At 33.9% G+C, this 12,969-nt stretch overlaps 1 protein-coding gene across 6 annotated transcripts in view; it reads left to right on the forward strand.

Annotated features, from left to right (window-relative positions):
• The window catches only part of LOC126773703 (microtubule-associated protein futsch), an 83,226-nt gene that overhangs the window by 30,971 nt on the left and 39,286 nt on the right, over positions 1-12,969 (forward strand). For 5 of the 6 annotated variants that reach the window (XR_007669763.1, XM_050494781.1, XM_050494783.1 and 2 more), the window contains exons 2-4: positions 10,777-10,831; positions 11,967-12,081; positions 12,840-12,965. Coding sequence is in view for 5 of the 6 variants with exons in the window: in XM_050494781.1 (XP_050350738.1) it covers positions 10,778-10,831; positions 11,967-12,081; positions 12,840-12,965 (295 nt within the window). In the remaining variant the exon portion in view is untranslated. The remainder of the gene's footprint in view (positions 1-10,776; positions 10,832-11,966; positions 12,082-12,839; positions 12,966-12,969) is intronic. The other variant, XM_050494784.1, reaches the window with a different exon arrangement.

The following is a 12,969-nucleotide window of genomic DNA, read 5'->3' on the forward strand; positions in this document are numbered from 1 at the left end:
TGGCAGAAGTTCTAGCAGTATTTCTCCGTTGATTCGCTCTCAAACTAATTCTAAGAAATAAATGTATAATTTGTTATATATACAGTATAATGCTTTATAATATCGGAGCCCAGGCATATTAATATTTGCTTTTAAAATGTTTACAATCAGTTTCAACAATGAGATGACGCGCAAAAGTATTCGTCAAGCTATATATATATATGATAATGTGTTTCCACTGCAATCGTTGACGGTTTCTATGTTTTACAAATGTTTGTAGTTATTCTGAATATCACCAACAAATGCATAATATTGTTTTATTTTTGTTTACAACCTCAGGTAATTTTTGATTTTTTTTTGTCAACTTTTATTCATTTTTTGAAACGCAATCTAATTATACAATATAATATATATTACGTGCCGATTTTATTAAATGATTAAATTCGTTTGTAGAAATATCAAAATGTTTAAAGTAATGTATATATACTATTACAATATGTACGTTACAATTACCTAAAGTATTATATTACCTAAAGTATCCAATTACAAAATATTCTTAACAATTATCCAAATCATATTAATTCCCCGTGAGTAAGTAAACCTTATGTTACTGTGTTCTGAGTTTCAATATGATTAGTTCTAATCCAAGGATGAAAGCATTATTCAGTCCATTGAGTATTTAAAATATTTTCTATCAATAATCAAAGTTCACTCAAAATCGTGATCAAAGTCTCAGGTCATTTTACTGATAAATGTTTGCTTATAACCGGTTTTTTAAGAATCTAAATTGATGAAACTTAAAAGCCTAATTATTCGCCCAGATACTTGACATAATCAGTGATAAATGGTCGATTTGTTAATGTTGTTATATCTATGTAAATTTGCAATGTAGGCAGGCAACACCATTAGGAATAAAGGGGAAGTAAATGCGAGAAAATTGTGAACAAATCTGATCTAGGTAAAATAAATGAAGTCGTGATATCATACCGGTATCCTTTTGTATATATTTATAAAGAAGCTGACGTAACCGCGGTAGGCTAAGATTTGTAACTTCGTGTAATAGAATAAATTGTCATATGTGCAGTAGGTGTTTGTGAATCGCTCGTGTCCTTAACTCATAATTCTTTTCGCGTTCAACTCCTGCGCAAGTCGTAAATTTGAATCATGATTTATGGTCGTATTTTTATGTTCACGTAGGTGATCTAGGTATTACCTATAATGTAACTTTTAACAATTCTAGAACAGTTGTTTGGTTTAGTTTTTATGTTGCTTTATTTGACATAATCCTTATATAAGACGGCGGGTCTAGAAAATATTACGTACCGATTTTATTAAATGATTAAATTCGTTTGTAGAAATATCAAAATGTTTAAAGTAATGTATATATACTATTACAATATGTACGTTACAATTACCTAAAGTATTATATAAGTATTAAATAAATAAAAAAAAAATAAAAAATAAATTATATCTTCACTTCAAGGACATACACCCTCGCAGGCTATTGTACAGTAACAGTAAATCTCCCACTGCTGGGCTAAGGCCTCCGCTCCCTTTTTAAGGAGAAGGTTGAGAGCTTATTCCACCACGCTGCCTCAATGCGGGTTGGTGGAATACACATATGGCAGAATTTCAGTGAAATTAGACACATGCAGGTTTCCTCACGATGTTTTCCTTCACCATGAAGCACGAGATGAATTATAATCACAAATTAAGCACATGAAAATTCAGTTGCCCGGGCTTGAACCCACGAACATCAGTTAAGATACACGCCTTCTTACCACTCTCTCTCTCTCTCTCTCTCTCTCTCTCTCTTAGCCATTTCGGCTTTTTTAGGCTATTGTAGAATAAAGTAAAGATAGATGAAATGAATAAAATTTTTGCGAACGGATTATTTATGGAAATAAGTATTGTGGAGGATAAGAGATAACGTGCGAACCTTTTTTTAGATTTGTTTTTGTTTTTAATGTTACTTCTTGTGTGTGTTAAATGTGTTGTCGAGAATTTTATAAAGGGAGAAAAAAATATCCTCCATAATAGAATTTAATAACTTCAACCCGCGAGCTCTATTTAAGTCACCAAGAAATACAAACTATATCATAAAATCGATATATTTAGGACTTGCAAACACAAACTAAGCAGTATTTTTACAAACAAGTAAACAAACAATAATATTGTCAAAACAAATACAAAAATAATGAAGAAAAGAAGATTTGCGGCCTTAAAATGCACTACACAAACGTGGTTGATTATAAATCAATGAAAGCATACAGTAAAGAAAGTCAAACGCAATCATTAGTTTTCTACACGTTTATGTGTTTTCCATGGTTCGCTCCCAATTCCCATATCCGGAGGATCACTTTCCGTCACTGTAAGCGGGTTCGCGTTGAGAATAGTAACTAGTCTGTGTTTCGAATCCTAATGCTCTCAATTGTCAATAACACGGTGTTCTCGGTCAGTGAAAGCGGTTGTATTTCTCAAAGTTAGATAAGATTTTCTAAGAACGACCAGTAATCATCGAATACATTCTTTTTTGAAGGTGAAACATTTTAGCTTTCATATTATATTTAGCTTTTATTTGATTAAAAATGTCTTGAAATACGACGAAAAACTGAAACAGCCCTGTGGTCACAACATGTGACTCTCAACCGAAGATTGCGGGTTTACATCTGGATTATTATTGTCGTGAACTTAATTTGTGTTTACGAAAATCTCGTGCTCAGCAACTGCAAATTCTGAGTCAAAATGTGTGTATGTTCTAATTCGCTTTGGAACAGTAAAGAGGAATTAAAGCCCCTAAACCCTCGATCCAAAAGACTCCCTTAGCCCAGCGGTAGAACAATTACAGGCTGTTAATTTACTATTTACAAAAAGGATTAAAGCTAAATATAATTAAGTATTTATTTAAATACCTATAATTACCCAATTCAAATTAATAGCTTTTTAGGTTTTGATTCTTCAATGACTTTCATAGAATATAAATAAAACAAATATTAATTATTAGTAATATATATATCTTGTTGTTGGGTGATATTACCTCCATAGAAACTTAGTGAAGTCGTGTAAAAACAATCATCGCGTTAATTTGTAATACTTCATGTTAATAACGTTGTTACGTCTCAGTCAATGCGTGTTAAGTATTATTTTAATCTTGGACATGTCCTTCATTTGCGTAACTGATACAAGTAATCCATTTCATCATAGATCGTAAGAAATTCGATATGTATTTGTTTTATTTCTCTCTTTCTCTTTCTATGTATTCATATTTTTCATATATTATTCATCTTCGTTCGACAAAACGACAACAACGATAAAATTGATTAAACTTATGAATATCAACAATTAGGATTATAGTTATGATTTCGACATATTTATTTATTTCTTGTGGTAGGGCTTAGTGCAAGCTCGTCTGGGTAGGTAGTGCACTCATCAGATATTCTACCGCAAAACATCAGTACTTGTAGTTTCCGGTTTGAAGGTTGAGTGAGCCAGTGTTACATGCACAAGGGACATAAAATCTTAGGTCCCAAGGTTGGTGGCGCATTGGCTATGTAAGCGATGGTTGACATTTCTTAAATGCCAATGTCTAAGGGCGTTGGTGACCACTTACCATCAGGTGGCCCATATGCTCGTCCGCCTTCCTATTCTATAAAAAAATCATTGTTATTTATAACAGTCACTTTTGATTATTTTAGTCATAACTAATTTGAGCATTATTTATAACAAATCTATGTTAAGGTATTTCTCGAAAGTACTCACACCGTATAGGTATCAATGTTAATAACTTCGTCGACTGTTCTTTGGCTCACGGTCAGCGGTCGCTGAGTTATATCGCGATTCAAGGCTAACAAGGAAAGTTGTGTTATGCTTACTTACTTATTAAGCACAACATACAAAATATGCGTCACTACATCGTCAACACTCCAGGCGTTACAGCGATCAGCGATATTCTCGACACGACTGTGAAATGTCAGAATTAAACACGCAACTTTGACTGTATTTTTTTTTTTTAGAATAGGAAGGTGGACGAGCATTTGGGCCACCTGATGGTAAGTGGTCACCAAACGCCCTTAGACATTGGCATTGTAAGAAATGTCAACCATCGCTTATAGCCAATGCGCCACCAACCTTGGGAACTAAGATTTAAGTCCCTTGTGCCTGTAATTACACTGGCTCACTCGCCCTTCAAACCGGAACACAACAATATCAAGTATTGCTGTTTTGCGGTAGAATATCTGATGAGTGGGTGGTACCTACCCAGACGAGTTTGCACAAAGCCCTACCACCAGTAAGTTTCTTTCCAAAATTGCACATCTAAGACACGAAGTGAGTTCTTGCAGTATAGCCGACATGCCTTTGATAAATGATTGGAGTCGAAGCGACTTCCACCGTATTCTTTTGTCAATCTTTGATCACGTGACATGTTTTCTACAAACAAAATTGTCAATCGTCATGTGACTTGTCCAGTGAGCCATGTATACTCTATTCCAATCGAAGAAGGAGTAAATATAAACAAACCTTAGATTTACATATTGCGTGCAATTTGCTAATGGCTTTGCTGTATTATGCACTACAAATAGTTTTGATTTATTTATAATACAACACTGTTCAAGGTAACCACTTACATCCACTTTAATTCCGATGATAACATCACCAACATTAATGACGCCATTTTTTTGTGGATCCAAAATGAAAATCATAGATTATTCAAGATTTCGACTATTGATATCGCGTCAATTAAATGTCTTTTTTTTTGTTTTTACTCCTCTTGTTGTTGAAATAAGCTATGCATGTATTTTTTTAACTTTTATACACTAAATTAATTGTAGTCAAGTTTAAAATAAGTTCTCATTCTATAGCCCTTTGTTTGATTGGAACACACCCTAAATACAAGCCCCTGCTTCCTATTAATCTATCATGGATAGTCTATTCCATCTAAGTTAAGTTCGAACTTCAATTAAAATAATACGTCTATTGTTACTGACATAGATAATAGTAATTTCTGTACATTTTATCCATTTCTACAAACGAAATCGAAAATCGCAATCGCAAATACCACATTATTGTCTGAATCCGAAGTGACGCTTCTTTTGTTTGAAAATATTTTACTAATTTAGTATACCCTGTGCAGCATATGTCTTAAATTTGAGAGATGAGTCAGTTACGTGGAGTGCCAGTGCAATGACGTCACAGCTTGCAAGAATTAAACAAAGATTCCTGGCTAGTTCATTATTAAATTCAATTTGTTTTTCAAATAAATTTTTATACTAAATTTTCTCAATCAAGAGTTCTTGTCCAAACAAACAAATAAGAGAAACAAATAATCAAATAGCTGATCTATTAAAGTTTTAAAGGGGTATTGATAATTAAAATTAAATTATCAGAAAAGGGCGTTAACCTTTTTAGTGGTTCATTATTACTGAGCGTGCTGTAACCGATCAAAATACCCGTATGATTGTAAACATTGTAGTTGACACTGATATTTTTACCGTTGTTTGTTGAAGTACAAGGCATTTTCTTTATCGAGTAACGTCACCACGTGTGTTACAATACAAAACACCGATAGAGTAGAGTGTAGGTTCTATACTATCTATACTCTTGCTGTTTATTGCAACAAGTGTTATGTACACTTGTTATTACAGACATGAAAATGAGTTGTCCTAATAGATTATAAACGAAGATAGCAGCTTCAAATCCGGAAAAGCAAGAAATAATTTTTACGTGCTTAATTTGTTTTATAATACTTGTGCTCGACGGTGAAGGTGAACACCGTGAGGAAACCTGCAAGTGTCGGATGATAGTCTGTCACATAAGCTAACTATTGACCAAGCTGCAAACTTGCTCCTTTTGAGGATAAGGATGAGGACCTCGACCACTTGAGGAACATTTCTATCATTGTTATACTACAAGATAGTAATAAATATAAAGCTGCCATTGTTTCGAAATGTGCACATGTGTTCTTCCGAGAAGAACCGCCAAGAAACTAAACTAATTGTCTCAAATGAAGTTACATTAATTTACAATTCTATTAATTAATTTAATTTTGACAATCATGCTTTTTTAAGTAAACTAAATATATCTGCGAATTTTTATACAGAAACAAGTACCTTTACTCCAGATATATTCATTTTACATAAGGGAAGATACGCGAAATAATCATTAATTTTCACCTCTCGTTTAATATTTAAAGTTAATTACATCTTGCATGTCAGATTAATCTACCGACATGACTCATAACACGGATATCTTGACCACCCATGTGCTTACGACATCCTAATCTTGCTAAGCCGTATGTGTACTCGAGAAATGGAAAATTAGTCCTTATTCTTAAAGTTATAAGCATTGGTCTAGTTTAATTTGTGCTATGTGTCAAAACGAAATGCGAACGATCAGGTGTGGTAAGTAATGGGTTCAAACCTTTTTAGTTCTATGACTAGACAACAAATTTTATTACAAGTAAAATTACCTAAAATGTTTTTTTACTTGGTGATGCAAGCCCGTCTAGGTTACACCCAGTCATCAGATTCAACCGCCAAATAATAATATTTAGTATTGTTGTGTTATGGTTTAGAGGACGAGTGAAGCAGCACAAGAGACATAACATCTTAGTTCCCGAGATTGTTGACGCATTGGCATTGTGGATGTAAGGGATTGTAAATATTTCTTACAGAATCAATGTCTATGAGCGATGGCAAAAGTAGATACTTTGACTTACAAAATAGCAACCTTAAATTATAATATATAATACGTTACATTGCATCAAAAATCGATTTAAAGTAACGCAGACGAGGATGTCGCGGATAGACAGATATACAGAATTAAATGAATGCATGTTTCGGAAAGTCACTAAGAATAACTTTTTTTATACTAAAACTTATTCATCAAACAGTTGTCATAAGAGACTTTATTTGTTATAAAATCTTTGACTCCCGAAATCGTAACTAAATGAAGCATATATGTTGCAGATTTTCATATAATCAAAAGCTTTAAAATACCAATGGCTTATTCAATGGCCTTATGAAATCGTTTTTATAGTTTTTTGTAAAGTTCAAATAAACTAAATAAGAAGATAAAAAATAAATTAAAAATAACTTTCAAAATCTCGAAGCAATACAGTTAATACATTCATTTATCTTTCTATCTTTTACATCAACACTAATAACTCTCCGGCTCATTTGTCACCTGGTGACCTGACATGTCCATTACGAGCTGACGCCGAAGACGTCGCCCGACGCCGCCTGTCACTTTATCTAACTTTACTAAACATAATATCTTATGTAACAGAACTGTCTCTCTATTAATTTATTTCAATTGCCGCGTTGGTCCAGTAGCTAGATTATAAGGCTGCATAAATCGAGGTACTGGGTTCAAGTTTCGGGTCGTTTCAATAAAATGTACTTAGGTTATCCTGTTAAGGAATTAAAGATAACAGTTCCAAATTAGGAAGTAAAAACAGCCGTTTAGACTCCCGTGCCATGACCACATAAAAGTGTTACAATGTATCTGTGATTTTGAAAACTTTTGCACAATAATAATACTTAACAATATCGAAGCGTAACACTTGCGTATTGATTGTCATATATCTACCACCAGTTCGGAAACAAACATTAGGCTTGAGAAGAACCGGCGAAAAAAACACGGTGTGTTTTTTTAACCTAATTTTTTGTAAAGTTTTACGCGATATAGAATTATATTTTTTTAATTTTAATTGCCTGGAGGCGATCATTTCATTCCCAAGGTGTACAATCATCTAAAAAGTCATTGGTTTTCTAATATTCTTCAACAAGCGTTCCTTAACGTTTTTTTTTTAATTTCTTAATTGAAAAATTTTGAACGTTTTCTGGCGTCCTGTTGTAAAAGCCTATACATTGTTTCACGAAAGACTTATTTACTAATCCTGTGTAATCGAGCAGTTGGCTATTCTTCACTGAAGCTACATTCTCTAATAATTATTAGTTACTTTAATAATTATTATGTTCAATCTATTTTATCTAAACCGTAATAAACAAATAGGTATATATAATATTATAAGTGATAAAACATTTATCACGTACGGGAAATGAACCTGCGACGCGTGACACTCTTGATAGCCCTAGATAACATCAGCTACAAATCATAGCAAGTGAAATAAATGACCAACCTTGGACGTTGTTCTTATTACGACTGTACGCGTATTGCTATTATTTTTATGTAGGTGTTTATTTAAACTTAACTAATCTTTATACCCCAGATGGCCTAGTGGTAAGAACGCGTGAATCCTAACCGATGATCGTGGGTTCAAACCCGGCCATGCACCACTGAATTTTCATGTGCTTAATTTGTTATTATAATTCATCTCGTGCTTGACGGTGAAGGAAAACATCGTGAGGAAACCTGCATGTGTCGAATTTTACTGAAATTCAGCCGCATGTGTATTTCACCAACCCGCATAGGAGCAGCGTGGTGGAATAAGCTATAAACCTTCTCCTCAAAAAGGGAGAGGAGGTCTTAGCTCAGCAGTGGGACATTCACAGGCTGTTACTGTACTGTACTGTATTCTTTACAGTATCGGTAATTGAATGATTAACATTGATTAACATCATTTAATGAAGAAATATAAATATAATGTAATCAAATAAACTTTTTAAATATATTACATATTTACATAAATAATCTTTAAAAGTTTAATTAAACAGCCACGCTTAAAAAAAAAAAGCTTAAAACATTAATTGAATTAACAGCAGTATATATTTTTAATTTTGTTTTGTATTTTGTTTAGTTTATTTCTTTATAACTCCATTAAGTTAAGAGTGCAATGATAGCCTGATAGAATTTTATTGTTTATTTTCTTATCAGTGTTATTCAATTGTATAGCTGTAAATGCCTGTAATGGTGAATCACACTGTACTAGCCTACTATTTTCGGTATATATTGTTGTTAATTTTGCGAATATGATGGTGTTTCTTATATCAATAAACAAATAAGTAAAATGACGATTCATAATTGCTTTCAAAAGTCTACTTGAATAAAGTATACATGAATTTTGATTTTTTAATTGCTTCCAGTGTTGTTTTTCAGTTTAAACGTATTAGTTGATTTATAAAGTAAAAAAAATATTAAAACTCATCTGATTATTGCGCAATACATTTTTATATCTGCAATAACAAGTAAATGCTGTATAAAGGACAGCTGTTAAAAATCCTTGCTCAATGATTTAAATCGGTTCCATGCGCTGAAATATGCAAGCCTAAGTCCATATAAAGCTTTGCGGGGCAAGGGCGGGTGGTACCAGATATGGCCTGCCATATGGTCGTCCAGTTCAACCTAAATAGGAATATACTAGAATGATATATCAGTAAAAAAAATTAGGCTTTAAAACTGCGACTACTAATAAATAAATACTATGTATAGACTTATTATAAAAAAGTAACAATTGTAATTTTTTTATTATTTCTTTCAACGAAAGTAATACTAACTCATCTTATATGTTTAATCAATAAGAGTTAATCTCTCAGAGCTTAAACTCTTTTTGTATTATAGGTATATGTGTATATCACAACACACAAGCCGAGATGGCCCAGTGTTAAGAACGCGTGAATCTTAACCGATGATCGTGGGTTCAAACCCAGGCAAGCACCACTGAATTTTCATGTACTTAATTTGTGATTATAATTTACTAATGCTGCACCAACCCGTATTGGAGCAGCGTGGTGGAATAAGCTCCAAACCTTCTCCTCAAAAAGTGGGAGGAGGCCTTTAGTCCAGTAGTGGGACATCACAGGCTGTTACGGTACATATCACAAACTTGTGCACTATAATATCTCCTACGTAGTTTTCTAATCTGTCTTGAGATTGGCCGCCGTGGCCGAAATCGGTCTGGAGGACATTATTATTATATGTATATATAATATTAATGTAATTAAATTGATTGCGGATAATCTTAAAATATTAATTATTATTATAAAATATTAATTATTATTATTCGAGTGCTCATTAAAAAGCTATTTTGTTACAGGATGCAATTAAATATAAAGCTAACCGACAAATAAAAGTGACAACAGCAATCTCACACAATCGTTTATATAAGCAATCTTATTAATTGATACAATAATTGAACGAATCAGACCAGTCTGGGGCCTTGTGTACGACTTACTCTTATTAAACACAACTGCCGCCGAACATAAATAAGACATGTAACAACCATTGTGAAATATTTTCACGAACTAAATGATGACGACAGTTATAACATGCAAATCAAATAATTGTTTATTCGAGTAGTCTTATAAGGGCACTTTTGAATCAACATGATCAACACAATGCTCACTGTATTGTCGTCGTTATATATTCAAATATCGAAGATTGTTATTACTAACAGCCTGTGAATGTCCCATAGCTGGACTAAGCTCCTTTTTTACCTTTGAGGAGTAGGCTTGGAACGTTTTCCACAACACTGTTCCTATAGTGGATATACATGTGGCAGAATTTAGAATATTAAACTTGTTTCTTTACGATATTTTCCTTTACAGCTGTGGTCGAGAAGAATTATAAACACAAATTAAGCACATGGAAATTCAGTAGTGCTCGCCTGGCCTAGAACTTGTGGTCATGGGTTAAGATTCACTCGTTCTAACCACTGGGCACTTTCGATTTTAATTATACAGCCTTAGTAATATTATTCATATTCATTTAAAATTAGATTAAAATTATTTCGACAATATTTGTAAAGAAGGTTGTCCAAGATGTGTAAGAAACAGAAATAAGTTATGATTCTTTCTGTTTAATAAAAAATAATTAAACTTATGTTTCTGTTAATTACAGTATGTCTGAAGGAGACGTATCCCTGATTCGCGACGAGGACGTATTACGTCGGATGGTAAGTACGAACTACGTTACTAGTAGTACTGTGTTATTTCGATATATATTGTATACATTTTACTCACAGGGTTGTATGTTCCTAATGAAGGGAACTTAGTGCATGTGTTGTAGTTAACAGCCGACTACTATACACATTTATATATAATTATATACGTAAGTATGTATTTACAAAAGAAAATTACTATGTGTAGTATATAGTTGTCTGTTTCCAAAGTACAAGGTCTGCTTAGTTTGGGATCAGATGGCCGTTTGTGAATAATGTCCTAGATAATATATATACATAATTTTATACATAATTCACTAAGACTTGAAATCGAACCCGCATAATAATAATGTGCTCCAGACCGCTTTCGGCCATGGCTGCCAATCTCAAGGGTGTTTAGCCAAATGTGCAGGAGATATTATAGAGCACAGGTGTGTGCGCAAACACAGGTGCACTCTCTATTCCCTAACTCTTTTAATCCGATGGGATGGCAATCCGACACGACCGGAAAGAGTTTAGGCGCACGACCAACGGCTTCAAACTTCCAGACTCCTGGCTGCTACTGAGAATTTTCTTTGGCCCGAATTGGGAATTGAACCCCGGACTTCCGGTTCTGCGGCCTTACATCTAGCCGACGAGGCGAATCAGCAACCGAACCGGAAGCGGTGTCACTGCTAACTGTGCCAACGGACCAGTCTATCAAAGTCAACTTTGATGAGTGTATTTTTAAATTATTACAAATAATGGTATCGCCAATTTGACATATTTTTAATTGTTTTAGCCCATCTAGGGCTTTGTCTCGTCTGGGTAGATACTATCCAGTCATCACACATTCCACATCACTATTAAATATTACTGTGTGCCGGTTCGAAGGGTAAGTGAGCCAGTGTAACTACAGGCACAAGGGAACTAAGACATAACGTCTTAGTTCCCAAGATTGGTGGTGCATTAGAGATGTTGTCGTTTGTCAATTTGCCTACCAATTGTATAAAATAAAAAATTAAAATGTCATAATATCGTAAAATTATCAATAATCAATTCTGAAGGATTATAATATGAAGAATAATAATAATCTTTATCACATCATAATAATTGTACGATAACATTTTTTTCTACATTTATTTAATTTCAACTCTTACTCTGTTTTCAGTGGCAGCAGACTGAGGACTTCTCCCGGAAAAAAGAGATTCGGGCGCACATGTACAGACTCAGGGAGGAACGCCTGCGCAACCTTTACTCGCCCGAACCCGGCGCGGAATCTAAAGGTACATACTTACTACTCCGGAGACAAAAACACTTACTACTGTTAGGTTCAGCGCATACAGTACACATATATATATATGTGTGTACTGTATATATATATATATATATATATATATATATATATATATATATATATATATATATATATATATATATATATGTACTGTATTGAAATAAATTTACTGAACGACTGGCCCTAAAAAGCAAGTCAGTTACGTTAACTAAGGATACAGACGCTAGAAGTTAATCGCTCATACGTGTTTATGATCGCGGCTTCGCATGGCGCTGTATGGATAAATCAATGCGCAGTGTCACACACCTAGAGCCTTCTCAAGTACCCGCCTGCGCGCATCAAATCGGCTAGTCTGCAAGAACTCTTCATTACTCACCCGTGAAATGCTGACTTATGGTGATATACTACTTTGATGCGTGTATTCTTGAAATGTTATAATTTTTATAGTCAATGTCGCATATCTCTTTCTAACTTTCACGACAGTTTTCTGCGGTAAGTTTCGAGTTAGTTCTTACAGAATGCCCTATATGTGTTCATAAATTTTCCTAATTGGTATGTAGCATTAAGTAGAAATCGTATATAAAGATGTTCCCTTTGATCTTGCACAGATCAGTGATGACTTTTTTTTTAATTTATATTTTAATTTCACGGTCCACTGAGGAATGCCTACCGTGAAACAAATGTCGTCATTGTCGAAAAAAAATTACAACTGTTACAATCGTAAGTTTTATTGACCCATTTTGGCAGGTTGTGAGTTTTCATCAACCCAGGGCCACGTGAAATCATTCGCTGACCAGAGCTTCCAATCCATGAAGAGCAAGGAGGTGCGAGATGCGGGCTCACCGCCCAAGGAGTTTACGTACCGCGGCCAAGGTGC

This window comes from Nymphalis io, chromosome 15, assembly GCF_905147045.1.
Source record: "Nymphalis io chromosome 15, ilAglIoxx1.1, whole genome shotgun sequence".
NCBI classification, from domain to species: Eukaryota; Metazoa; Arthropoda; class Insecta; order Lepidoptera; family Nymphalidae; genus Nymphalis; species Nymphalis io.